At 29.6% G+C, this 27910-nt stretch overlaps 1 protein-coding gene across 1 annotated transcript in view; it reads right to left on the reverse strand.

The window, feature by feature from the left end:
* Positions 1–328: 328 nt before the first annotated feature.
* Positions 329–27910, reverse strand: part of LOC107444379 (extracellular matrix organizing protein FRAS1) — a 97385-nt gene continuing 69803 nt past the window's right edge. The window contains exons 48-66 of the mRNA XM_087151848.1: positions 26942–27065; positions 26527–26720; positions 25086–25221; positions 21975–22183; positions 20457–20607; positions 18458–18661; positions 17427–17614; positions 16646–16729; positions 16392–16568; positions 15453–15576; positions 14485–14627; positions 12877–13203; positions 9926–10184; positions 7047–7207; positions 5467–5582; positions 5172–5338; positions 4259–4464; positions 2174–2320; positions 329–1154 (exon numbers count right to left, since the gene is read on the reverse strand). Of these exons, the coding sequence (XP_087007974.1) occupies positions 636–1154; positions 2174–2320; positions 4259–4464; positions 5172–5338; positions 5467–5582; positions 7047–7207; positions 9926–10184; positions 12877–13203; positions 14485–14627; positions 15453–15576; positions 16392–16568; positions 16646–16729; positions 17427–17614; positions 18458–18661; positions 20457–20607; positions 21975–22183; positions 25086–25221; positions 26527–26720; positions 26942–27065 (3636 nt within the window). The 3' untranslated portion in view covers positions 329–635. The remainder of the gene's footprint in view (positions 1155–2173; positions 2321–4258; positions 4465–5171; positions 5339–5466; positions 5583–7046; positions 7208–9925; positions 10185–12876; positions 13204–14484; positions 14628–15452; positions 15577–16391; positions 16569–16645; positions 16730–17426; positions 17615–18457; positions 18662–20456; positions 20608–21974; positions 22184–25085; positions 25222–26526; positions 26721–26941; positions 27066–27910) is intronic.

Here is a 27910-nt window from a genome sequence, read left to right on the forward strand (position 1 = left end):
AGAAGCCACAACCTAGTCTAGTTTAGTGGGGTTTAAACTAGACTGTCTAATTTGAACCTTATGTTTACAAGTTCATTTTCGCAATTTTTCTCAGTAGCATTAGTTTACTTCTTAGCATAATATTTTTATTTAACCCCTGAAAAATACCAGAATATTGTTAAACATTGTAGGCGAAAAGGCAACATCAAGGAGGCTTTGACTATGTTCATATCTGCAGAAATCACTTGTGCCTTTTTGGGTTAGTCATTATTTTCTGTGGTGAGAATGAGAAGGCTTATGAATTAAACATTAAACTAAGTAATTAAAAGTCACAATAAATACTTAAATAAAATAGAAAAATAACTTTATTTTCAATATTTTGTGAAAAGAATATTTTTATTTGTCATATGTATTATAATAATCATATTTATGCTTACAATTGAGTGCTGGCAACTTGAGAAGAAGTAAGGTAATTATGCCTAATCTTGTGATTCAAATCAGATTTAATTGGATACCTGTAAGCGACGACATGTGCCAAACCTGATTGCTTTCTGAATCGACGAAAGCCACGATTTACCTACGATGATGTCACTTGCAGGAATCCAATAAAAAAAAAAAAAGATGGGAAATATGATGAAGCAAATATTTTTGAATAGTTACACTTCCGTTTCTGAAGGATTGCAGCTGTACATTTTCATATTATTTCTTGGCATTGAAATTTTGACTTTATGTGCTCCTTTATATTCTACTATATGTTTATTTTGAGCTTCACTAATGGCTTGTGTTTCCTTTTTCCTAAAAGGAGTTTTGTTGAACACTGTGAAAGCATATGAATTATTTGTGATGCTTGAAAAATTTAAAATTTTTTCAATGTGTGCTTTTTTGGATCGCATTATGACAATACTTAAAATGATGAGGCATGTTGATATGAAATATAGTAGATGGTGCAGTTCAAATTCAACTGTGAATTCTTTTGTGTTTTTAATTACAGGTCTGGCGATAGAAGAAGGGTCTTGTAAGTTTTGATGACGGAGAACTATCATTTTTACGCTACTTTCTTTTTCTTTTACTACGTGAGGAAGATTTAAGTCATCCAATGAACGAGGTAGGCGAGTTTTGCGTATCGGTGTAATTTGATAAACAACTTGAAGGAACCATTCCTGATTGGAACTTATCTGAAAGTAAATAAATAAATAAAAAGATATTAAAATTAAAAAGAGAAAATTTTCATTTGTAAACATAATCGAAAGCTTTACAATTATAGAAGCATCTGAACTAGAGAAGAACGCAGTAGTTTAAAATACACAGGGCATTTCGCGGGCACCACGTTTCTATTTTTAGAATCCATGTCAAAAATAAAGTAAAAAAATATGTACGCAATAGAAATCGCAAATAGTTAAGTTTAGACAAAAATACTTCTTTAAGAGTTGATCAACAAAAACTGCGAGATAAAAACATTAAAATTTGGCTTCTATTAGAAGCACCTTCTAGTTTCGTCAGGTAATCAAACAGATATTGATTAATTGAATATCGCGATTTCTTATCAGTGATTATCCAGCTTTTGATAAAATTATTTTTTCCCCTGGAGTATTAGTTTATAACGACGGTTGTGTACAAATTTTGACAAGAATACTAAATATATATATAAAGAGCAGCGATTGCGGAAAACCCTGTATTATTTGGAAAATTGGAAACAACTAAATATTCGGAGTTTAGGTGAAAATCTTGGAAACGATTAAATTCCTTGAAAGATACATTTTTTAATGACTGAATTGAGGGGAAAGACTGTAAGCTATTTTTTTAAAGTGGATAAATTATTAAAAGCTGATAAATTAAATTGCTTTTAAATTTTTTTTAGAACTTTTGTTTGGGTTGTATAATTTTTGGAAATGCCGAATGTTTTATTTCTTTTTGATTGATATAACGTTTTTAAATAAGCAATATTATAGATACTTTGTTTATTATAATTGAAAATTTTTTTTGAAGTATTCAAAAATAAGGAAAATATAAACACGACGATGATGAAATTAAATTTTTTAGGGCGTTAAAAATATGAAAAAATTAATACGCAAATAATTATGATTAGATGCTTTGTAATGTAGCATTGAATTACAGGAATATGTAAAATAATTAACAAAATGAATCAAACTAAAATTTCACTCATCTTATCTGAAAGTGTACACTATAATGTTACCTCATACAAAGGATCAACGTTAAATATAAATCCATCCACTCCTGATAGAATTGATAGTGATGAATATTCAGAGGATTCTGATACAAATTTAGAATTGAAAGGAATTCCTTGAACTTCTTTGGTAGTAATTTCTGTATCATGTCTGTCCTGCAAAAAATAATTTAAAATACAATCAAAATGTTGGATAAAAGTTATAAATTAAGAATTTTGTATTAAAAGTAATTTTTAAATATTCAAGCTCATAAGTTTGAGATATTCAGCTGCCATAAATTTGAATTGGGTATAATATGAAAAAAGCACAACTACTTCCACTTACTAGGAATAACATTTACCTTTTAGTTTAATTAATAAACTGAGTTTTAAATATGCTTACTAAATTCATAAACTTCGGTAAAACAACAATATAAATTATTTCCAAAGGAACTAGACTAATACAATTCCAACCTGGCGATTAGCGACTTATAACAAGACACTTCGTTTGATGCTTTTACTTGTTGCTGGAAATCAGGTTCGCAGAAAATGCTGTTTACTAGTTAAATTTAGTAGGAATAACACGATCTGTGACGTAGGCTATAGTATACCCAATTAAAAGAAAACTAGGAGGCTCCGCCCCCTGCTCGCTAACGCTCGCCAACCCCCAAGAATTGCTACGCAATCCTATGTGGTTCCCGCCGTGAACCATGGCTCACTGCGCTCGCTCGCCAATGAACACAATGTTCTAGCACAAAGACATAATATATTATCATCAAAGACATAGTACTTTATCATCAAAGATATAGTATTGTACTTATGTAGAAGAATTCTATCAATGTTCTTATTGGCTTTTAAAAAAGTATATTAGCTATTTAGATTGTGCATGGTGAAAAAATCAAAACATTAGCTAAATGAGAAACATATTAGCAAAATAAATTATCAAATATTGCTTCACTAATATTCTGCATTTTAAAGCGTGAAAGTTCAATGCATAAATAAACGCGAAATATAAAAAAAATCAATGCATTCAATACAAACACTTAAACGTTTTTTAGACGTTTAGGTAGCTCCCAGTAGAAAAATATCAATTCAACAGCGGCCTTTTAAAGCATTCTCACTTCAATTAATTAATTAATTCCTAATTGAGTTTAAATTAAATATTGTCATGTTTTTATTGCATGAATCTGAATTGAACAACCTGATAATGCTCACTCTGGTTATTGTTATCTGGTTGCTCACTACGTGCTCTTGCGCGCCGAATCCAATCAATTAAAAATGAAAACTGTTGCCAGCGCGAGAAAAGAAATATCATCGGTTTTATTGATACATACATACATACGTACGTATTAGCATTTTATATAATATAGATGGATATTTTCAACTCGAGAAGTGATGTGACAATGCTTAACAACATAATTTAAATCAGATTTAATTGGATACCTGTAAGTGACGTCACACGCGCGTGACGAATCTGATTGGCTTCTGAATAGACAAATGCTATGATATACCTACAATGACGTCCCTTGCAGGTACACAATTTCATGAACTTTTTAGCTGATACTTTTGTATTATATGTCTGTTGTTTATTAAATAGAACAGAATCAAAAATATTTTTAATAAGTTATTCGGAAATTCTAACTGTTATAAACAAAACATTTCTATACACAGTTAATTTTTAACTGAATAAGTAATACAGATTCTGAAAGTGTCATGTGTGCCAAGTTAATTCAAATTGTTATCAAATGAAATCCTGACACTGGACATCGAGCGATTTCGGTGGAACTTTTTGTTCGTATTCCGTACAATAAAAAAAAATATTATTATTTTTTTTTTGTAAAAAAAAGGCTTTTAAGAAAAGTGTTATTTTACAATAAATTGCACACATTTTTGAAAATAAAAAGAAATCTCGGATTGATGATTTCATAAGTACTTACATAATAGAGTAAGAGACATAATTTTTACGAACTTCGGTGGTAACATACGTTTTAATGAAAAAAAAAAAATCAATTTTTAATTTTCTAAATTTTATATATTTCGTAAAGATTAATAATTTTGGTTAGCTGAGGAAGAATTAAAAAAAAAAAAAGAAAAATATTTTGGAGGCATACGAACCAAAAGTGTAAATTTGTATTTCAAGTGGTTGCTCGGTAACAGACATCCATATTGAGAACCATTACCATGGACTTTACCAGTTGGATCAAATGTAGGTGAATGACCGTCCTTTCCAGAACATATAATCACTTCATTTATGCTAAGCTCATACGCAGAATCTAATCCTTGATCTGGACTCCAAAATACTCTTCCGTAAATTCTATCCCCTAGAAAGAATTTTGATTTTCAGTTTATGATTAATGCTATAAGTTAATTTTAACGAGTATATTTGGAGCTCCATGATGATTCCAGAACACTCTTCCGTAAATTTTATCTCCTAGAAAAGTTCTTTTAAAAGACCCTGATTAATTTCATGCTTTTAATTTAATTATCATGTTTTGAACTCTATGATCTGAACTTCAGAGCACTCTTCCGTACATTCTATTCCTTAGGAAGAATTTTAACTTTCAGGCTTCACATTAAAAACAGTGGGTACATCAGGAACGAAATTATAACTTGGATGGTTTGGTTAGAACATTAAATTTGTCTCGACATTTTAATGATTCGGAAATCGGTGAGAACGAATGAAAATAAATTTCAAGCTTGTGCAGGCATTGAGTAGATCTCATTCGTGTAAGTCTCTTGTTTTCTTTTAAACGCCGATAGGATTTCACACTTGTTGGAATCCTTTTTTTCAATGTTACGTAAATGTTTTGCATGTGAGTGGATAACTTAGTTGTAAAATAAGTAACTTAAAAGTGAATAACACGTTTTTAGTCAGCATCTCAAAATTTATTGAAAGAGAAAATTTAAGTTATATTTGGTACGGTTACCTTCTATGACTATATTTTTTATAGCAATAAAAATAAGATAGCGTATTTACAAAATTATATTTAAAAATTCTGATAGCTAATTCACCAATCTAGTGACTTACCTTTGGAGAAAGGCCCTTTATATTCCACGTACTGCAAATTCTGCGAGTTTTTCATTGGATCTATCATGAATAGATTTTTGTCATTAAATAATTGAAAAAAGGTTTCTAGAGCATAGGTAACTGGTTGAGGTCGATTAGTTACTTGATAAGTGAGCGGTAAATCAAATCTAAACAGAAAAAAATATTAAGAAACGGATAAAATGTTAAATAACATTAGTTTCAGTAACAAAAAAATGCAACAATGTTAAACAATTAATAACGAAAGCTCAAAAATTAATTTTACGGGAATGCTTACGTCTGAGACTTTTGTGCAATACAGGGAAGATATTTATGACCACTGAAAAGCGACGAGTGTCCAGATTTTGTAACCTTGCATGGAATGAGATGTACAGAATAATAGCCACTATAGTCCTAGAAACAGAGATAATTATAATTTCATAATTGCAGAATAAGCTCGATCGATAACGTTAATACGATAAAGAATTATTAAGGCAAGAGAAGTGATAAATCAGATCACATGATAAAATTTAAAGAGAATGTATAATCGATCTAATAAGGATACCTTTTAAGCAAAACAACGTCAAGTTGCATGATTTTTTAACGGCAGAAGGTGATTGCATCATTCCTTTACTTACATCAGATAAAGTGCTTCAGATGTCCAAAGTAGTAACTCTTTGATTACCCTTAATCATTTTGTCAACAGCAAAAGCGGTTTCATTGGAGATCATGAATTTGGCTTGTCCTAGGGTCTCGGCAGATCCAATATTTATATAATATTATTTATTACGTTCTTCACGGCAGCTTTTACCCTATTTCTTCTCAGCCGTCTGTCCTAGATACTGTTCCAAATAAAGATCAAACATTTTGCGTCAAATATCCTCGTTAGGTTCATGTTCAGCCTCTAAGAATCACGCTATAGCACATTGTTTCATTGTGGACGCATCCCTGAATAGAACAATTTTACTTACACTTTAAATGCTCTCATGTGAATTGGAGAATCAATGATACGAAATTAGCAGTGTACTCCTTTACGCTGATTCATAAACGGAAATAATGGCTCTTCTATGCATTTCCAATGCTATCACGACGGCATTTGCATATTACTTTGAAAATTTTCAGGAATGTAATATTTCTTAACATCCATTTCATTTTAAAACCCTTGTGTGAAAAAAAAGTATTCACATAAAGAGTCTCACAGTAATATTTAGGACAAGATAAAGCAAGTATGATACCGAAATCTAATTAATCACTATTGAGGAAGGTGTTATTGAAGTTATAAAAACCTGTTTGATTACCAGAAGAAACAGAGAGGAGTTGAAAGGTGATTTATAAAAACATCTCCAAATTTTATCAATAGACTAGTTTTTACGTTTTTATTTCCCTCTTTTACATTAGTGATTCGTAGGCTCTCAATAGCATTTTTGTTTTTCCATTGCTTTAATATTAATTTGTATGCTTTTATTACAGATGTGTATACTTTTTACGTTTTAATGTATTTTTTTTGCTTTTCAGCTTTTAAAAAATAGCATATTTTTGAAATCCTCAATATATAGCATATATTTCAGTCATAGCATATTTTTCAATCTCAAAATCCATTCATACTGTAAAATAAATTTTTATAGAAGCATAATGAGGAAGCCAATACGAATACCCAAAAAGAAATATCTTACGGATAACGTCTTTTCTTAAAATAGGAGTACAGCAATTTCACATTTGTACTTAATGATACTTCAATATTTGTATTCTAACTGATACTTCACATTTGTATTACAATGACTTAAACTATAAAAAAGCATATTGAATTTTCGTCAAAATTAGGCATTTTAAGCCCTTTGAAACTTAAAAGAAAGGAGGGTATAAATATCAAGCTCTTACTTTAAAGTTGTAATCCGAAGTGGCTCTCCAAAACTGTATTGGTCCATCAAACGTTTGTTCACTCCATAAAAGTTCCAAGTGAAATTGCAGATGAAGATTTTCGGGAGCGGAGACGTAACTTTTTTCACTAGGAAGAGTATGGTGATCTAAGACGAAACATCCTGAAAGGGTAAAGAGTATTTCATGAAGAATCAGACAATAAGAGAGCTTCTGTTAATAATGTACGGTCAATTACAAGATCTGGTTAATAATAAACAGGATTGATCAGAAAATATTATGTGAATTACAAATCCTTTAAATAAGTTTCTATCTCCTTTATCCTTTAAATAAGTATCCTTTAAATAAGTAAGTTCTCCCCCCCCCATCTACAGCAATGTATTCCAGTGCTTGGATATAAAAATTTCAGAAACAACTTTTAAAGTTCTTTTTCGGAATGCTGACATTGGGGTTTTTATTAATGACTTTGACATGGAGTAAACCTTGTAACTTAAGCAAATTATTTGGTTTACGAGATTATGGAGATGAATCATTTACTCGTATATTATTATTCGGAAAAATTTCTCGCAGCATTTTTATTTTCGAAATTGAAAAGTTTGCTGAATTGAAAGTTGCAAGGGTTAAGGTTGTCGAAGACATTAAAAACGAAAAAACTTTATGAAGAATTTTGAAGGAGCTAAAGGAAAAGGAATTTAACGGAGCATTTTAAAACAGGACCCTAAAAGTTGCTTCTGAAACTTACATATCAAATACAGAAGTAACATCGAAATAATTAAATTGGTATATAATTAGCATAAAATGTACGGGAATCTATATATATATTTCTCTTACACGGCACCAAAAAAAAGCCTCATTACAACTCCCCGAATGGCAACGTTAGAAAATCTACCAATGATTGCTGCTAAAAATGTCACATGGCAAATGTCACATGAGGTGGCTCAACATATAGCGCTTTAAAAAACGGAAACAATAACTAGAGTGAGCATTATCAGGTTGTTCAATTCAGATTCATGCCCTAAAAACATGATAATATTTAATTTAAACTGGCTCAACATATAGCGCTTTTAAAAACGGAAACAATAACCAGAGTGAGCATTATCAGGTTGTTCAATTCAGATTCATGCCCTAAAAACATGATAATATTTAATTTAAACTCAATTGGGTATAATATAAAAAAAACACAACTACTTCCACTTAGTAGGAATAACATTTACCATGACGCAATGCTAAATTCTGTGCCACTATCCACATAAATCAATTATTAATCAAAAATCGAATATCAATTACTTTTCTTTATAATGCAATAAAATCTGGCGAGCAGCTATTTAAACGATCAAACACTTCGTTTGTTTATTTGTGGCTTGAAGTTAGGCTCGCAGAAAATGCCGTTCATGGGTTAAATTTAGTAGGAATAACACAACCTGTGACGTAGGCTATAGTATACCCAATTAGGAATTAATTAGGCTGGCCTTCTCCATGACTATAAATAAGTCACAAGGTCAGACTTTTGAGAAAATCAGTTTAGTATTGACTAAACAAGTTTTTAGTCATGGACAACTTTATGTTGGCCTGTCAAGAGTTAAGTCATTTGACAGCCTTTCAGTAATTGCTCCAAGATGCCAAATTTATAATTGTGTTTTCAAAGAAATTCTAAATGCTTAGTGTTAATTTTAGAGCTTTGCAGAAAAAAATGTTTTTTGGAAAAAATTTAATTGAAACTTCTATTGACAGTAGGCAGGGGGAACGGCCAAAATCAAAACTCCTCGATTAGAAATGCAGCATGGCGACCTCCACGTGGTATTTCTCGGGTAATGCTAACAGCCATGCATTTTAATTTATTGCATGGAAAACATCCTTATTTTGCTCTAAAATTTTATGTACTTTAACACAAATGTTAATTAATATAGAAATTTATTTCAATAATGCTGATCACCGAAAAATATTTCATTTGGCGATAAAAACAAATTTTTGTGTTCTTGAAAATGAAAGACTTTTTGAGGGTTATTGTCTCACAAGGAAAAGTTAGGGTTTAAAGTTTATATTTTTAAATAATAAAATTTTTTTCTAAAACTTTCAAAATTTCTAACATTAACTAATTTATTATACATATTTAGTTGAATTTAGGTGAGTAACTGCAATATTTGATAATTTATTTTCCTAATATGTTTCTCATTTAGCTAATGTTTTGATTTTTTCACCATGTACAATCTAAATAGCTAATATACTTTTTAAAAAGCCAATAAGAACATTGATAGAATTCGTCTACATAAGTACAATACTATGTCTTTGATGATAAAATACTATGTCTTTGATGATAATATACAATGTCTTTGTGCTAGAACATTGTGTTCATAGGCGAGCGAGCGCAGCGAGCCATGGTTCACGACGTGAACCACATAGGATTGCGTAGCAATTCTCGGCGGTTGGCGAGCGTTAGCGAGCAGGGGGCGGAGCCTCCTAGTTATTATATAAATCCTGGAAATTAATAACCGCACCAAGTTTTAAATGAAGTTGAAGCTCATGAATGTTATTTTTTCTTTGTATGTATTTTATTTCATATTAGTAGTTACAATATTTTGATTCAGTTTGAAAGAAAGCAAGTTTATAGATTGCTTGCATATTATATATGGATAATTGATGTATTCTATTTACATAACAATTGAAAAAATGGATTACCACAGAATTTCACAATTGTTTTGTCTCAAAAGAAAACATGACCGTCAAGAATATTAATAACTAGGTAGTTGTAATTATAGATCATTAGATTAATTCAATTAACAAGTATCCAAGTTTATAGATAGAGAACATATTTCATGCAAATAATTGGTTTACTTTTTTTGACAGTAGGCAGGGGGATTATCGAAGAAACAAAAAAAAATTACCATAGAACTTCGCAACAGTCTTGAATTCGAAAAACATGTGACCGGCAGAATTAGTACTGACACGAATAAGGCTCACACTAGCTCCAACTGATGTATCTGAATGAGCACCAGATTTCCATAAGAATGTGTTGTAGAAAAAGGAAAATTCTAATTCTGTTCTATGTTCAACTGAGGTCCATCCAGTGGGTGCAGTTGCAAATACGTATGTGACATATAGGGGGAGCAATACTGTAAGATATGTTTGATCAGAATCTCGTACCTAGAAAAAAAAGTTTAATGTATATCATGCTTATAAGTTAAGTAAAAAACATATTTTTGCCGATTACTCAAGAATTAGGGAACCAAATCAAGTGAAATTAAAATGTTGATAAATCAAGGACAACAATTCGAACTTAAGATCATTAGTTGGCATGACAATACGATAGTCCAAAAATGGTGTAGTGAAATTGCACTCGTGGAGGGTTTAATATAAGGCATAACCCCTGACAGCAGTGCTGGTTTCATTATGAACTCGCAAGCTGTTTAAGAGTTTTAAAAAAGTTTTGAGACCAACTCATCCCATGCAGCATTTTTTTTTTGTCTCGGAAGGTTTCTGTCATAAGCATCCTAGACATCGTCGATAAGATCTAGATCTGGATTCGTTGAATACCATCGGTTTCTCTGCATCCCTCGACCTGCCCAAAGTCCTTTGTGTGTCCATGTTGTTATTCAGTAAAGTCAAGGTATCTTCCTGACACTCCTTATCAAAGGAAATCAGTCCGGTTGAATTTATGCAGGTAACATCAACTTTCGACAGTATATCAGTCTTCTCTTCACAGATAAATCCTAATTCAATCTGAACAATGTATATTCAAAGTGCTTTTATATGAAGTGAGCAAGAGGACAGGTTCTATCTTTAACATTATCGAAGTGGACTATTATGAAAGTTCGGGTGTTATGGTATGGACTAGCGTGATGTTTACTGCCCAACAGGTCTGCACTCTTTCAGGAAACTCAACTTTCTTCGGTGAATGCAAAGTATTTATTACACAGTGAATATACAGTAATAATAACAGAATTTTACAAAAATTATCATCGGGCTTTTCTATGTCTTACATTTCTTTAAATCAAGTTTGTTTCTGCTACGAGTAATGTAATATTTTGCTGCTTGATGATTATAACTCTTCTTCTTCTACATTTTAATATTTTCTTATTAAGAATTATTTTTTTAAAAAAAGTTAAAGATTAAGTTTAGACTTAGAGGAAAACTGATTTGGTTACTTGAAAAAACCAGCCATTTTAATTTATATTTATTTTGAATAGAAATATCCAAGCTGACATCCGTCGAAGATACTTCATTTTCAACCATACATCAATTGATTAATTAATTTTCAATTACAGCTTCAGTTAATGGAAAAAAGGCATTGTTCTCATTTGCAGTCAGGAGGTGTAGACAGATTGATGGATTCAGGAGCAACATAGGTTGGATATTTTTTATATAATATGTAAGCTAAAACAAAATGATCCTTGCTTATTTGCCGAACTGACTGCGTAAGTTAACTAAATATTTAAGAAAAAAAAAAAAACTTAAATTTTGTTACGCTGCTTGTTTAGGTCATAATTTTATTTCACAATAAACATGCACAATCAATACATAATTTTATAATTCACCAGTTGAATACTCGTTCTTATATGGGGTAAAAAAGTAAATAATCAAAAGTGAGTATTAAACAACGTTCCGTAATCATGCTCAAAACTGAAAAGCCACATGTATTAAAATTAAAATAATTCATATTTATTTACAATTCCCTATGACTTAACGTTATTCGATAATGAAAAACAAGTTTTTATAAGGTCATCTCATAAAAATAAAGTTTAACTATATTCAGTATCATTCGACACTAAAAATGATACTACTGATCACTGCCAGCACACTGAAGTCCAAATAGCAACAATCAAGTAATTTTACCGATGATTTTTCGCTTTAGTAAATAGCTTAGAATTTTTAATACATATTACCGTTGATTTTTCCTTATTTAGGTTTATGGGAAACAAACTTTTAAAACGTAAGTATAAATAAAATAAACACGTGGCATCAGATAGTTTTAAATGCACTAATTGAGTAACATCGCTTAATCATGACGTCCAACAATCAAACACAAACTTACCCGACTCGATGAATACACATAAAAAACGTTCATGTACACGCAAACACTGAAATAAACCTCCCGTTGAACTCGCTTTTGATAAAATATAGCTTTAAGATAACAAGCATCATTAAAGCATTTATTTAAACTATTGAAGAAACAGAATCATCTGCAGTTTAATCTGCAGCAGCGCATAATTCCGACTCTATGCGAATAATTTGTTTTTCGCACCCGAATCTTCCCACCCATTCGTCCTTCTCGAAAGGACTACTCAAAATTTTTGAGTGCAATATTATTATGTTTTTGTTGTTGTTGATCGGAGGGGAGGCTATAATTGCCCCCAGGACCCTGCACAAACGGTTCTGGAGTTATTTTATAACCGTCGCTGAGCTGCCAACCCAATTTTTGGGTTTACGACTACTAATGTTCAACTCTGCAGCCTTGTAATTTTGAACCCAATCCAGAAGACAAGTGACCACCTGGATGAAGTATTGAGAGAAATTTATTTGCCTTCGTGGAGGACTTTTTAATGGAACCAACCCGCATTTGCTTTACATGGATAGGAAGACCACGAAAACCTCCCACGGTTAGCCTGACGGCAAAGGGACTCTAACCCATGATCAGTCTATCACTGAGGATATTTCACGTCAGCACTGTGGTCGGTGCAAGCCGGATGCGGATTCGTATCGACTAGCCATCGCTGGATTCGAACCAGGTTCACCTCATTGGAAGGCGAACGCTCAATCCCCTGAGCCATCGCGGCTCTCTGGAGTTATAAGAGAGACACCCGCGGAATATTATAATTATCTTAGATCTGAAGCTTACCTTAAAATCAGTGGTTACCGTTCCGCCACAGAGTTCAACAAGTTCAGCCATTGTGTACCATGCATCGAACTCCCATTTGCATTTCTTTAAATTGAGATGTTGATAGAGAATCCTTGTATCATTGGGACATTGTTCTCCGTTGAAAGGAAAAGCAGAATTGATATCATCCACGAGGGGATTAAGGCTCTTTATGAAGTTTTCATTTTTTTCAAATGATGACACGCTCTGCAAGTTTGAGCAAATGTGCTGCTGTCTGTAAATATGCTGGGTCAATAGAAAATCCACATTATGAAGTGGATAAGTTGAGAGTAGAGGTAAAAGTCCATCCTAAGTAAAAATAAAATAAAAAATAGTAAAAATAATTGAAATAAAAAGAAATAAAATAAAACTATGATTTCTTTTATATGAAATTCTTGCTACACATTTTAAGATAAATATTTATAAAATGAGCGTAACAACTAGAAAATTAATAGAGACTATATCAACTCGTTTTGTTACGAGTTACATCGAATATATATATATTTTTTACTTTTTCGAGCAAAACCATGATTTTTTCCCCTTCTTTATTAAATTTTTTAAAAAATTATTTTATTATTTTTTACCTAAGGATTCGTCTTCTTCTTCTTTTTTTTAAATATTGCGCTTTATTTTTTTCCCAATATTTTTTTTTTCATCTTTGAAAATTTGGTATTGGTCTATTTGAAATTGATTGTATTTGTGTATCCTAGATACAAAAAAGTTAAATAAATCCGTTTATCTACTTACTGTATTACCTGCTTTTTTAGTTTGGCAAATCGAAAAGATTAGCACTTTCCAAACACTCGAGAACCAAGGTAACAGATCTGTTGATGTTTTTACGTTCAGTTTAAGGTTGTTTTTCGAAGCTTTTGTTGTCGCATGAAAGGATACCTTTTAGCGAATAATATGCTAATTTCATAACTGTCAAGAGTTTGCAACAGTTACTCATGACCGTTGGGTCAAGTTTAGCCTGTCTTTAGCCAGCTCCCTCTAACCTGAAACCAGCTAATCAGAAAAACCACAATTTTGTGAAAATGAAAAACGTTTGTGGTTCAATTTTTTTACATTTAAAATCCTACTCCAATGCCAAAATTATCTGGGCTCCTTAAAATTTGCAAAAAATAGGAATAAGGCCTTGATAATTTTCATCGTGGTGGAAAAATGTCGCCAAATTAGCGATTTTTACAAAAAAGTTTAATAACTTTCATAAGATTCAATTTATTTGTCCGTTCTAAAGCACAGATAATTCTTCACGGCAAGATCTGCAATATCACGGTCAGATCTGTAATCTTCATGGCAAGATCTGTGATATCGATAAATAGTTATTTCAAATTTACGTACATATTTCACCCGAAAAATTCTTTTTGGCTTATAATAGCAATACATTATTAGATTTTCGCCCATAAAAATTGTTTTTTTTTTTTTTGTGAATTAAAATCTTTTTTTGCATGCGTCAATTCTTTAGAAATTTCATTTCGATTTTTTAATATATTGAAAAAGGAAATAAAACTATATATAGTGAAGCAAATATTTTTATCATTTGTAAGTGATATATAACACTGCAGTTGAATGATTCTGCGGTATACTCACCTCGTGAGGAATTTCAACATGAATATGAAGTTCATTTGGATGGTACAAATCAGATGAATTCAGATGATTGAGTGTGGCTAAAAATGGCTGTGTCTGAAGATTAAAAGGAGAATCCTTGGATCTCAAAGATGAATGACAAAATCCTGTAAAATGAAAGCTAGTTAAAAGCAAGTTTGAAAAAAAAACAGACAACGATTTTGTGATTAATGCGATTTTGTGATTAATAATACATTTTTTTTTAATCAATAAAGTACGGAAATGTTCGTGTTCGCCAAGTTCACCATTTAAAAATGACCTTATTTCTTCAACGACGTTTAACAGCCGAACCATTTATCGGATATAATTCTTAGACAGATTTTGCATTCCTTTCTAAATTTTTCATACCGATTTACAAGTTCAACACAACACAAGTTCCACGCGACAAGTAATTACTTAAAGTTGCTGTAGTGTCGATTTAGTTAAGCGGATGAAAGTTGTTATTTGATGAAGAAGGGTGCAAAGCTTTTCTAATTTAACTATGAAACATAGTAATTTTAAACTTGTCGCAGATGACCAGCTGATTTTTTAAAAGTTAAATAACGAAACAAGCCTACCTTTGTGTCGGACATTTTTAGTGAAATTTCCCTATTTTCGTTAAAAGGAGAGGAAGACCATGAAAACTTCTAAAAAAAAAAAAAAAAAAAAAAACAGGTAGTCCAGCGCAATGGGATTCAAGTAAGTGCTCCGTTGATTCACTTTGATACTATGATTTATATATATATATAATTTTCTGACATTTCTTTCTTCTAAAATCCTTACATTTTTTAGCATAGGGTGTTCAAAAACACTATTTATAGCAAGAATGTCAACATTAATTAACGTAAGTTATCTTCAAAATCATTGCAATGAACTGAATATATCTACCTTAAATTGCAATGCACTCAAATAAAAAAGATATTTTAATGGCCAATGTACAAATATTGTTTTACCTATATCGGAGCTGATTTTAACCACGTCACTTTTCAAAGGAATTCCCAGAGAGCCTTTTTCATCTTGAGGCTGAGCAATGCAGCGAATTCGTTCTTGAGGGCGGAAATATATGCTATCTAGTATCTAACAAATAAAAATTAATTAAAAATAATTATTAAGACATTGAGTTAAATAACACTGGGGAACAAATTTTTTGTTATCTTTATATAACTACTTAATCTTGCCTAATTCAGGTGTGGAGATTTCAAATCTGAAATTCGTTTTGCTCCTAAAGCTACAGATTTTTTTTAAAATCACATTTTCAGTCACTTATTTTGTTGATTTGCACAAGTTTAAAAACATTATATACAGCGGGGGTTCACGTAAATGTTGCGTCAAACTTCTAGGGGAGTTAGGGCATATCATCAGGATTAAAAATGCACAAGAAATGCCTGAAAATATGGTTGTATGCAGCTAGGTTCGCTTCTCTATTATGACCTGTTCAGGAGCACACGAAGAAACAGTTAATAATCTGGAAGCACCCCTAGCGGCGTATGATGACATTTCCTTGCATAGATTCCTAAGCAATTTTAATCTTGATGATGTGCCCTAACTCCCCAAGAAGTTGGTTGTAACATTTATTCAACCCACTGTTATGTATAACGTTTTCAGACTTGTGCATTTCGACAAAAATTAGACTAAAAATGTCATTACAAAAAACCGTAGCTTTGAGAGATTGACTTTAGCTTTGAAATTGCAGACTTGAAATCAGAGATACGAAAATATCTAAGATTTGTTAAAAAATTTTATACAACAGAAAACAGGAAAATAAATTGTTCCCCAGGGTAATCCTTAACACATTAATTTGAATAATTATTTTGACTTTAATTCAAATAATCGTTTTGACATTAATTCGAGTGTTAGAAGTTAAAAAAAAATCAAATGCAATATTTAATTACCTTTTCATGTGCTGATGTATACAAAGTTGATTGAACAACTGCTTCAAAATCTGACACATCTTCATTATCTGAAGGCATAGCAATCTCCCAAGAGTATCGGATAATCGATGAATTAATTTTAGATTCCGTACAAAATGAATTCGTTGTGAAGTAGTTAGGATAATTTTCATCACATGGCTGTAAAGAAATGTTTTTGTTTTAAAAAGAACATTATAAGTGTATGATTGGTTATTTTTTTAATTATTAATACTTACAGATACACAAACAAGTGGGTACCCAGCAGTAGGATTTTCGGACATACCTTTTGAAACGTTATCATAATATAATAACGAAACAACCTGCAACAATTAATCAAAATAATATAATTATGCATAAATTAAATAATTAGAACTATTTTATATTGAATCAAAAATATAAAACCTAAAATCAACTTATCTATGTGAATACTATTTTACCAATAGTATATGAATGTAAGTTGAGTGAAATAGTTGAATAGTTCCTAAGAAATCGAATTTTAAAAATACTACTCTTTTAAAATTCGATTTCTCAGGAACAATTCGACCTATTTCGCTCAAGTTTTGTATTTTACCATACAAAATTACATTCATGAAGTTGTAATACATAAAGTTATAATACATGAAGCTGTAATGGTAACTAAGCAAAATTATTAAGTTTTAATTTTATCCCAATAAAATTTTAAATTAAACATGCGTTAATACAATAAAAATGTTTTAGGTTTTTTAGATGAATGGTCTTTAGTTTTAATTCAACAATTTGTTTATAATTAATAAATAAAAATCATTGCGTGGCAAGTGTGGGGATTGCTGCTCAGTGAAATGAGTATGGCTCAGAGCCTACTTGTTCACCATTGAAACAATTTAGAGAGCTAATAGAAATTGCAATATGCTTGTTATTAATCTGCAGTTATAAAGTTACTATTTAAGCATTTTTTGGCACTTTAAAAAATACATATCACATTTCCATCGAATATCCTTGCTTAATTTCTTAAACTATTCTCGAATTACATATACATACCACAGGGATAGTGGGTAATATTAAATTTTCTGACGATTGGACACCAGCTATTCTGATAAGGGCTTTTGAAATATTGCCAATCTTTGCATTCACTACTTCATCTGGGCCCAATAAGACAATGAAAAATGTTGACCAGCTCCTTCGTTTGTTATACAGAATATCAACATAAAATGTTTTATTCTGTTCTCCTAAAAGCAAAGAGTGCAAAATATTTTAAAACAATTATTTGATTTACAATCAATAAAACAATGCGCGTATGGAAATATAAGATACAAAGAATCAGTATTGACCGAGGTATCGAAATTTATTAATTAATTTCCGTTTTAAAAAATATCAACTAAATTTATAATCTATTAAAAAAAAACTAGAAAACAGACTTTTCAATTATATATTTCCATACTTGTTCTTTTTATAGGGTGAAAAAAAATTGTTAATATTAATAGAGTTAGATTCCGTGAACATACATGCTAGATTTTTAATTATTTTAAATCCATAACTTCACTGAGAAAAAAAGTATGGTAAAAACAACTAACATATGGTAAAATTTATCATGTTCCTGGCTTTGTGGGAATACATTTTTTATCGAAGTGCTTTGGTAATGATTTTGGTAAAATTAACAATAAAACATAGTTTTACAATATGTGATAAAATATGGCAATTTCATCATGATACCTTAAAACATAGCATAAAATTCAGTCATTCCGTTAAATTTACTTTTCAGTTTTGCATTTTTTATTAAATGTGTGATAATAAGAATTATAACTTTAAAAAACCAAGATTTCTGGTAAACCATTACTATATGAACGAATTGATGATTACCGAATGAATGGTTTAATTATCGTATATTTTGGTTAGATTAACAAAAAATAATTAATTTTTATATAACTAGAAATGTCCTTCCTATACAATGCGGTAATTTTTCAATTTTACCACATTTTTTTTTCTTCGTGGTGCCTTCAAATGTACTTGATCTGTATATTGTATAATCTATGTAATAAAATACACTAGACCTGTCAAAAAATCATACTTACCAGGTAAAAAATTAAGAAGTTTGCTTTTTGCATGATAATCTTCTCCAGATGATGCTGATCCATCAATTGTGCTCACTCTAATTTTTGATGTCACACTCAAATCTCCTCTTCTCACAATCGGTATCCGTACTGAAAGTGATCCACTGCTTGGTAACATCTCATCAGAAATGATAAATTCTTTTTTATCTAGCTCTATCCTGGTAACTTAAATAAATATAATCTTTATTAGAATTTATTTGCATAATTGATAACAACCCAAAAATTAAATATTACATAGGCTAATCAAAGAATATATTGAGTTTTATTTTAAGGGTTTTACTTCATTCATATTTTATCAAGGAAATGGGTAAAAAAAATTGAACTCAAACTTTGCACAAAACTATAAAGTTAGTATTAAAATATTGAATTAGATAATTGTTTAAAAATAAATAAATAAAATAAAAATCTATTTAAAAGTGTGAAGGAAAATAAGAATATGAAACTTTAACTCATCTGTTTAGGTAAAAAATGAATTTACTGTGATTGTGTTATAGTTTTGCATCAGTTAACATATTTCATATTAATATATAAGTTTGTATAGCACATTAATTCAATAAAAGAAAGTAATTTAACATAAAAAACAAATTCAATAGAAAACAATAATGGTAATGTATTTTACATATTCTGAGTTAGTCTCAGAATATGTAAAATGTACAGTCATCTGTTGAGTTTTCATAGTTTTTTTACATAATGAGTACATAATGAATCACAGTTTTTTCATAGTTTTTTGCATAATGAGTCAGCAACTTTAATAGGTTATCATTAAAGTTAATAAAATTAAATTACTGTCAAAAAATGTTTATCTATCTTCATCATATTAAGATATAGAAATTAAGATGTTTTTGTTTTTAGTTTAGAGTTATTTTGAAATTCATTTTGTGATTTTTTTAAAAAGTTTAATTAAAGGTATTTAAGGTATCTGACTGGGTTCGACACAATAATTTTTGAAAACAGCCTTGACTAAAATTTTGACATTATTTTTTGGAAGCAGGGGTCCACAAATTATAAATCTAAACTAAGCTTCAAAATTTATAAAATATTTCTCCAAAATGAGTTCAAAATTGAGCTTGAAAGCTACAATTTTTTCATGTCATGCTAACATTTCTGTAACTAATTGTAATGCATAAATATCAGAATATACTAGATGTGGTTACCTGTGTTTTGAACTAAAATATTTAAAACATTTCAAATATACAATGAAATAGAACTGAATATACTGACCAATAATGATTTTTTTTTTAAAATTCTTAACATTCTAAGAAAATCAGACTTATACCTTAGCTTTAAGTACAAAACATACCTAACATTAGACAAAATCTGCATACAAAGTCTCAAAGAATTTTATTAAAATTTCTTTTTGTAATACGTGTTATCGCGATGAAATTTTTATTAAAAGTAATGTTTTTCAGAAAATGTATTTAAAATGCCCTCAAGGTTCCGGTACTTTTTACCGTAAAATCCATTTTTACCGGAACATGTTACGGAACAAAGAAATATGATATCTCGTAGTTTTTACAGTGATTGCCATAAAACCCCTGAATCACTCTAATTCAATAAATAGTACGATTAAAATTATGGTATAATATTTGACGGTAAGAATGGATTTTACGGATAATAAACCCATAGTACCGCATTTCTTAGTTTTTTAGTGTTTCGGTTTAAGTTTTGTCAGTCAACAAAAAATAAGACAACTATAACTTCATTTCTAAAAACTTAAGTAGAAATGTTTAAAGTGTTTTTGAAAGGCAATGAGCTAATGTTGAAATATAGATAACAAAAATATCAAAAATCAAAGTTTTTGTCGAAATTTACCCAGTCTGATACTTCGATAATTTTTTTGGAAAATGAAGTTAAATTTCTTAGACTAATTGTTATTAAAATATTTTTTATTACGGTAAAAATAATAATTAAAGATAAATTAAAAAATAATGATCGAAAGTTGTGCCAGTGTGTTACTAACCATCTTCTTCATCAATTATATGAACATGTACTAATTTAGTTTCGCCGATTTCTGTTGCAGTATCTTTCGGATTTGGTTTTAACTCTGCTTGGAACGATTCTTTAGTTTCATAAATATCATCATCGTATAGATTTATTCTGCAATATGAAAGCTGAAAAAGACGAAGAAATATTTCAGCAATACTTAAAATTAAAAAAAAAAAAATAAATACGCATTTTTTTACTTCAATGAACAGAACTGATTTGTTGATTGATTTCAACCCTTAATGAGAATTAAAAAAAAAATGTGAAAAATTAAATTATTCTTAGCGCTTAACTTTTCATCATTGAAACTTTAAACCACTCCTATCATAGGAACTCCTTAATCTACAATTTGTTTAATATAATATAAGGAATACTTATTCACATTCGATATTCTACTTGCAGTGATTTATTTAAAATGGATGAATTAGTTAGAGGTAGAGGATTTTTATCATTTATGTTAGATTAATTTATTTTATTATAATTTTGAACAGAATTTACAAGAAAGTTATCTCAAATGAAACTCATCATATGGGTTTTATTTGTATTTAAATGATTTAATTATGGAAGTCTTGATTTACTCTGAAACTCTCCGATTTCGATTGTTCTCTGGTTCCGATTTATTCTGATACATAAACTTGGTTTTGTTTTGCTTAATCTAATAACATTAAGCCACCGGGAAGAGCTACAAATAAAGATAATAATAATAATATCCTTCTTTCTCTCTCTGTGTATATATATATATATATATATATATATATATATATATATATATATATATATATATATATATATATATATATATATATATATATATATATATATATATATATATATATATATATATAATGGAACTGTTTAAAGTTTTTTTTGTTGTTGATATTACCACTAAATGCCACTTAGTTTTGTGTATGATTTTGCAGCACTGATTAATATTTATTTTATTTATTTTCTTTTAGTCTCTAACGAAGAATTGGTATTCAGTTTGCATGGAATATGTTGTTGTAGTTTATTTACGTCGCACTAGAGCTGCCCAATTGGTGACGGTCTTGGAAACATTCCTGAGGATGATCCGAAGACATGCCATCACAATTTTGATCCTCTGCAGAGGGGATTGCACCCTCGCTTCGGTAACCCGACGACCTGCACGCGAAGTCGAGCACTTTACGGTTGAACAGTTTAACGAGGACCAATGCCGCACACCCTCGGTCCCTGCGCAGACTGATCCAAGTGGTCACCCACCCACACACTGACCGCAGCCAGTGATGCTTGACTTCGGTGATCTGCTGGGAACCGTGTCTTAACGATCAGTCCACTGCGGGACACATGGAATATGAGACTGGCATATTTGACAGTTATAAAACGATACACGAGTTAATAGATTAATATCTAAGATTTAACTAGACTCGAACTTAATATTTATTCACGATTATTATCAGCTTTAAAAGTTTTTGGATAACATTGTTTTCATTATCATCTTATCACTTGAGAACTTAACCTTTTGGTCAGGAAGAAATAGGATAATCGATGTCCTCCTTGAGACGTATCTTTCTTCATAATCCTCTCTTGAAGTAGCACTGCCATCACGAGTAACACAATACATTGATGAATTTTGACTTGTATCTCCAGTCCTCGTAATCGGGATATCAATGAATAGATCCGTTTCTTTGACAGTAACTTTGCTGATATTAAATTGAACAATGGATTCTGCGCAAACAAAAAGTGTAGTTAAGTTATTTAAAGCAGAAGATCTTACTTTATGCATCTTTAGGGCTTTTTGATGCAGTAAGAAATTTAAAAACTTGGGAATCTACTATTTATAGTGATATTTCTGAAATATGAAAGATCATGCATATCGAGCATATGAAAGATCGAAATCTGTGAATGTCACGCGAAGAAAAAAAGTGTATGCAGAACTTATAAAATATACAAAAATTTATTGTGTTACTGGCATTATAGGTACACCACCGAAAGCGTTTCGGTAATTTTTACCGAAGCTCTTCGGAAATAATTTTGGTATAATTAACAATGAAACATGGTTTTAAAAAAAGAGATAAAATTTCGTAAATGTGGTAAAATTTTATAAATTTATCATGTAGTAATAATCAATCATTCAATATTCGGTTTAATTTACTTTCCAGTTTTATATTTTTTAATAAATAGTTGGTGATAAAAACTATAACTTTGAAAACCAAAATTTCCGGTAAACCGTAACCATATGAATTGTAAAAAACAAACAGACCAAATTGAATAATTTAAAGACTGCATATTTCGATTTTATTAACACAAATTATAGTTTTTCTTCTTCTAGAAATGTCATTATCATCATTAAATGTCATTTCATAGTTTCTTTGGTAAATATTTAAAAATATTTAGATAACAATTTCATAGTTTCTTTGGTAAATATTTGAAAATATTTAGATAAAAATAAGTTAATGTCAACACACTCCAGTGTATGTCGATATTTTCATAATCGTGGTAATAGTTTCGACGATATTCATATAATCGTGGTTTGAAGTAATTAATATTCGAAACATTTCTCTCTTATATCAACAAATTTTGATATTTATCAAGCACTGATGGTATAAGTATTGTTATGAAAAAAAATTATGGAACTGAACTTATATTTTATTCAACATTCACTGTTGAATATCGACATTTTCCGGTCTATAAGCGAAACTATGATATTAACTGATGACTAAAATATGACTGAATTTTGGATATTCAGTCAAAAGCAACCATATGAATGATGACATTAGCTAGAAGAAGCTTACACAAAACGAATTTCAGATTTTCATGGTATCGCATATATTGTGTTAAATTTGAGAATTTTTAAACTAGTATAACTTGAATCAATTTTTGAATAACTAAGTTACAAACCAATACTGGAATTTCATTAAGAAAAGTTTGATCATTTTTGCCTTAAAATTTAAAAAACTAAATTATTATTATTGAATAAAAGGGTAGTGAACCATAAAAATAGAAGAAAAAAAATCACTACATTTTAAAATGTTATGGCCGGTAGTTCAAACTCATATATATCTACGCTTTGAGGAATGGATTCAAACTTTAAACCATATTTTAAGAAGCAAAACAACACTGTTGAGTAGAAGAAATATAACATAGGTTTGAGAAAAGAGAATTAGAGGTTTCGTAATGTGATTCTTAAAAAATATAAAAAATATAAAGTATGTTACGATTTATTGTCCTTAAAATGTAAATGCAAGTATTACATTTTTTGATACAAAAACTGTAAATAAGCCCTGAATCACTGAATCAAGTAAAGTTTTTTCAACCATGAAAATTATTTTCTAAGAGATTCTATTATAAGTAATATTGTTTACTTTTCGAATGATTTTGATGATCTTTATAACGGATGTTGTTCTGTGAGAATGCAATTGTACAAACTAAAATTGCTATGACGTAAACCAGGGCTCGAAAATTACATTGTCCTTGCATGCTAAGACCATGTAAAAATTCTGATTGGGTATGTATTTTTTACACATTTTGGTCGGGCAAGTAAATATTTAATCAGGAATATTTGAACTGTCATAATAAATATTTAATCAGTCGCATTTGAAAGTTGGCTATTTTGCACAAAAAAAAAAGAAAAAGCATGTTGAAAGCTATGTATTTGCTGATAATAGTACTTTTTTTGACAAATTAATTAGTGATTTCATGTCTTCATAAAAATGGCTTTTTAAAATTTTTTTTTTGTGGTAATGAAACTTTTACATTATGGTAAAAAGTTTATAAACTAATATGGCAGGCAGGGCCTGTTGAAATTTTGAGTATAAGCTGAATAATATTTCTGGTATAAACTGAAACTGAACCATAATTTCAATGTTTAGAATTATGATATGATTTTTTATCAAAAATATGTGCTTTATAACGTTTTACACAATGAATTTTTATTTTGATTCATTATTAAATAGAATAGGGTTATATTCTTATGATTTCTTATTTTGATATGTTTGCAAGCATTAAATGTTATACTGAAAATAACAGTTATAGTAATCTAATCTAATGCAGTGTTTCCCAAAAGGGGTTATTCGTAACACTAATGTTCCAAGAAAGGATCACACTATTTACGATAATTGGAACTTTTTACCTAGAATTCCACTACTTATTTCATTTATTTTTATGAAATTATGTAAGTAAAATGCAAGAAAAAAAGAGAAATTATAAAATTCAAGAAAAAAAAATTCATATTTTTTTTCTCCAATAACAGTAAAATTATGGACACATTTTTTAATTTAAAAGACCTATGCACCAAGCGAATTCAGAACTTAAGTTGATGCCACTACACGCACACACCAACGAATTCAGCTTTCTTTATATAAAACCCAATTTTAAAAATTATTTGAATGAATGAAAAATTTGCATTCCGTAATGATAGCCTGAAATTGGGTTTTAAGGTTTAAATTTTTTTAATAGGAATGAAAAAATGAAATCTAACGTACCTACAAATGTTAAAATGCTTTAAATTGTTAATTACACAATTTATAAATTAAATTACTCAGTAGTAAATCAAAATGTACGTCGTTGCTGTTTTAAATGCACAACATTTTCTATAAGAAAAATTAATTATGTTTTTAAGTGTCCATACTTATCTTTTCTTTTATCATCGTAAAATTGATGTTTCTTGGATTTCCTAAGACGCAACCGGAAGGAGAATTTAAATAAATTCCGATCTGTCTCTCCCTAGTTTGATTTTCTTCAAAATTAAAACTAATATTATGAACCTGTAAAACACATTCAAAAATATCACTTGATTACATCGTATTTGCGATTAAAAAATCTTTGAACATTCATGTAATGTTAAAAATTAAGTAAGGGTAATCAAAAGAATGTTTTTTCTGTCAATTTTCTCTCGATTTTATTAAACATGATATGAAATTATTTTTAAAGCAAAGATATTCTAAATAAAATACAAGCGCAAATGCTTTCAGAGTAGTAGCCGAAATTCTGCGGCCATCTTCATTTTTAGTATGTTCTTTGGCTGCAGGGCCTACATTTATTTTTAATTCTCAAAACCTTTTTCATTTTTCATTAAAAATTATTGCAGCTAAATACGTTACAATATCAACTATTTATATTAAATGTACCATTAATTCTTTTTTGCTACATAATTTAAGCAAATTATTTAAATAAAAAAATAGTAAAAACTACAGTGCTCTACTGAAAAATTTTTAAAATTTTTTTTATAATCGTCGTCGAACAGCTGACCCAATTTTTTGGGTTTACGACTACTATTGCTCAACTCCACAGCCTTGTAATTTTGAACTCAATCCAGAAGACAAGGGAACACATGGATCAAGTGTTGGGAGATTTTGTCTTCGTGGAAGACTTTTTGATGGAACTTATCCGCACTTGCGTTACATGAAAGGAAAAACTACGAAAACATTCCACGATTAGACTGACCGCAAGGGGACTCTAACGCATGATCCGTCTACTACTGAGGATATTTTACGTCAGCACTGTGGTCGGTCAAAGACGAATACAGAATTCGTATCTATCAGGCATCACCGGGATTCAAACCCGGTTTGGAAGGAGTACTCTTTATACCCTGAGCCATCACGAATCCTAAAAATATATTGATAGGACTAAGAAAATCCATTAATCAATTGAATGAACAAGTTAACTTGTTCATACATGTCACATTGAGTCGTAAGTCTCACGGCGCGATTGACATATTATGTTGTAACTTTTACATATTTACGAAAATCAATTTAATATTTGAATAAAATAACTTAAAAAGGCTAAACTAACAAAAAATGCAATAAGTTTATTTTTTATTTTTTGAAAATCTTGCTGTGTTATTTCATAACCATCTAGAAGAGTAGACTAATCAAGAACCCTTCGAAACAGATAAGGTTTTTCCCTCTTAAACTGAAGATGAACTGCAAATTTTAAAGTAAGATGTGGATTTTAAATTTAAGCAAACACAAGCGTGGGTTGTAAACTTAAGAATACATTGAAACTGTACATTGAAATAAACAGATGGGGTTCTGAATTATTATAATCTAGAAAGAAATTATATTACTTACCACAGTGGTTTCAAAAGGATAGAATTCAATAGGATTCGATGAAATCAACCGTCCTTCCTTACTTGTTAAAAGTTCGGATGAAACAGATATGATACATCGTTGTGAAAGGTCTACTCCTTTCCTAACGACAATAACAGGCAGATGTTTACCATAGAAAAATTCAGACGAGTCTTTCTTTAAAAATACTTCTGAAACTGAAATTATTTGGCTTAACAAACGCAGTATTAGAATATAAATTGCAATTTATAATTTAAAAGAATTATAATTTCTAATAATTTATACTTCTTAATATTTCTTTTTAACAAATCAATGATTTTTAAAGCAAAATATAAGAATTTATTAAAATACACTGGCATTTTAAGTGTAATGAAAAATTATTATAACCTCAAAGAATTAGATTAAAATTTTGATTTACCATCATTAGGACCATTGATTATGATTCGTGCCGAGCTATTGCCTCTAATTTGGCCAAAAGGATGAGGATTGGTCAAAGAAAGAAGAAATTCTTCTTTATTTTCCATTATATTGTCATCAATAATCTAAAAAAGACATTAAAATTTTTAATAAAAAGAATTGATTTAATAAATTAGGATTAATTGAGAAATTGATAACCATTTATAACCAGAAGTCGAAATTGTATATTTTTTGATTAGTATTAAAAGTTAAAAATATATTTGAAAATTTCCTTAAAAAATAAAATTTATTGCTTTAATTTAACACTAGAAAGACGGAAATTTAGTATATACCTACATTGCCCAAAAGCAGTCAAAATGACTGGATTGTGAATGCGTAAATAAACTTGTTTAAAATTAATTTTTAAAATTTTTTATATTATTTTCAGTTATATAACAAGCTATTAGTAAATATTAACAATAAAAAAATTATATGTTCTACAAAAAGTCACAAAATTCTAAGAAATTGTGTCATTATATGCATCATTGTTTTTTCTAATTGAAATTAAAAGCAGTCAAAATGACTTCCTTAGGCAATCTAGTGTTAAAAAGGTCAAATATTTTAAAAATCTTGGGGCATAATGCAAAATGCTCAAAAAGTGTTGAAATCTAAAGCAATGTGAGGCTTAACAGCTAAAAATCATTTTTACAATTGCATTTACTAAACCATTTTCCATTTACAAATTAAATTTTGAATAGGATATGTAATAAAAAAATTCCCTTCACAAATTAAATTTTGAATAGGATATGTAATAAAAAAATTCCCTTCACAAATTAATTTGAAAATAAAAATTTGCAAATTTTGAACATTAATAATAGAAATTTAGTGAATTAATAGTTTAAAATGATGTGAAATGTAGTAACTTTACTTTTTATACATTTTCTGGTCATAATTAAAAATAATAAATTTGACTATTAAAGACATGTTTTAT

This window comes from Parasteatoda tepidariorum, chromosome 9 (assembly GCF_982258835.1).
Source record: "Parasteatoda tepidariorum strain Cologne lab strain chromosome 9, Ptep-v5.0, whole genome shotgun sequence".
Taxonomy (NCBI): domain Eukaryota; kingdom Metazoa; phylum Arthropoda; class Arachnida; order Araneae; family Theridiidae; genus Parasteatoda; species Parasteatoda tepidariorum.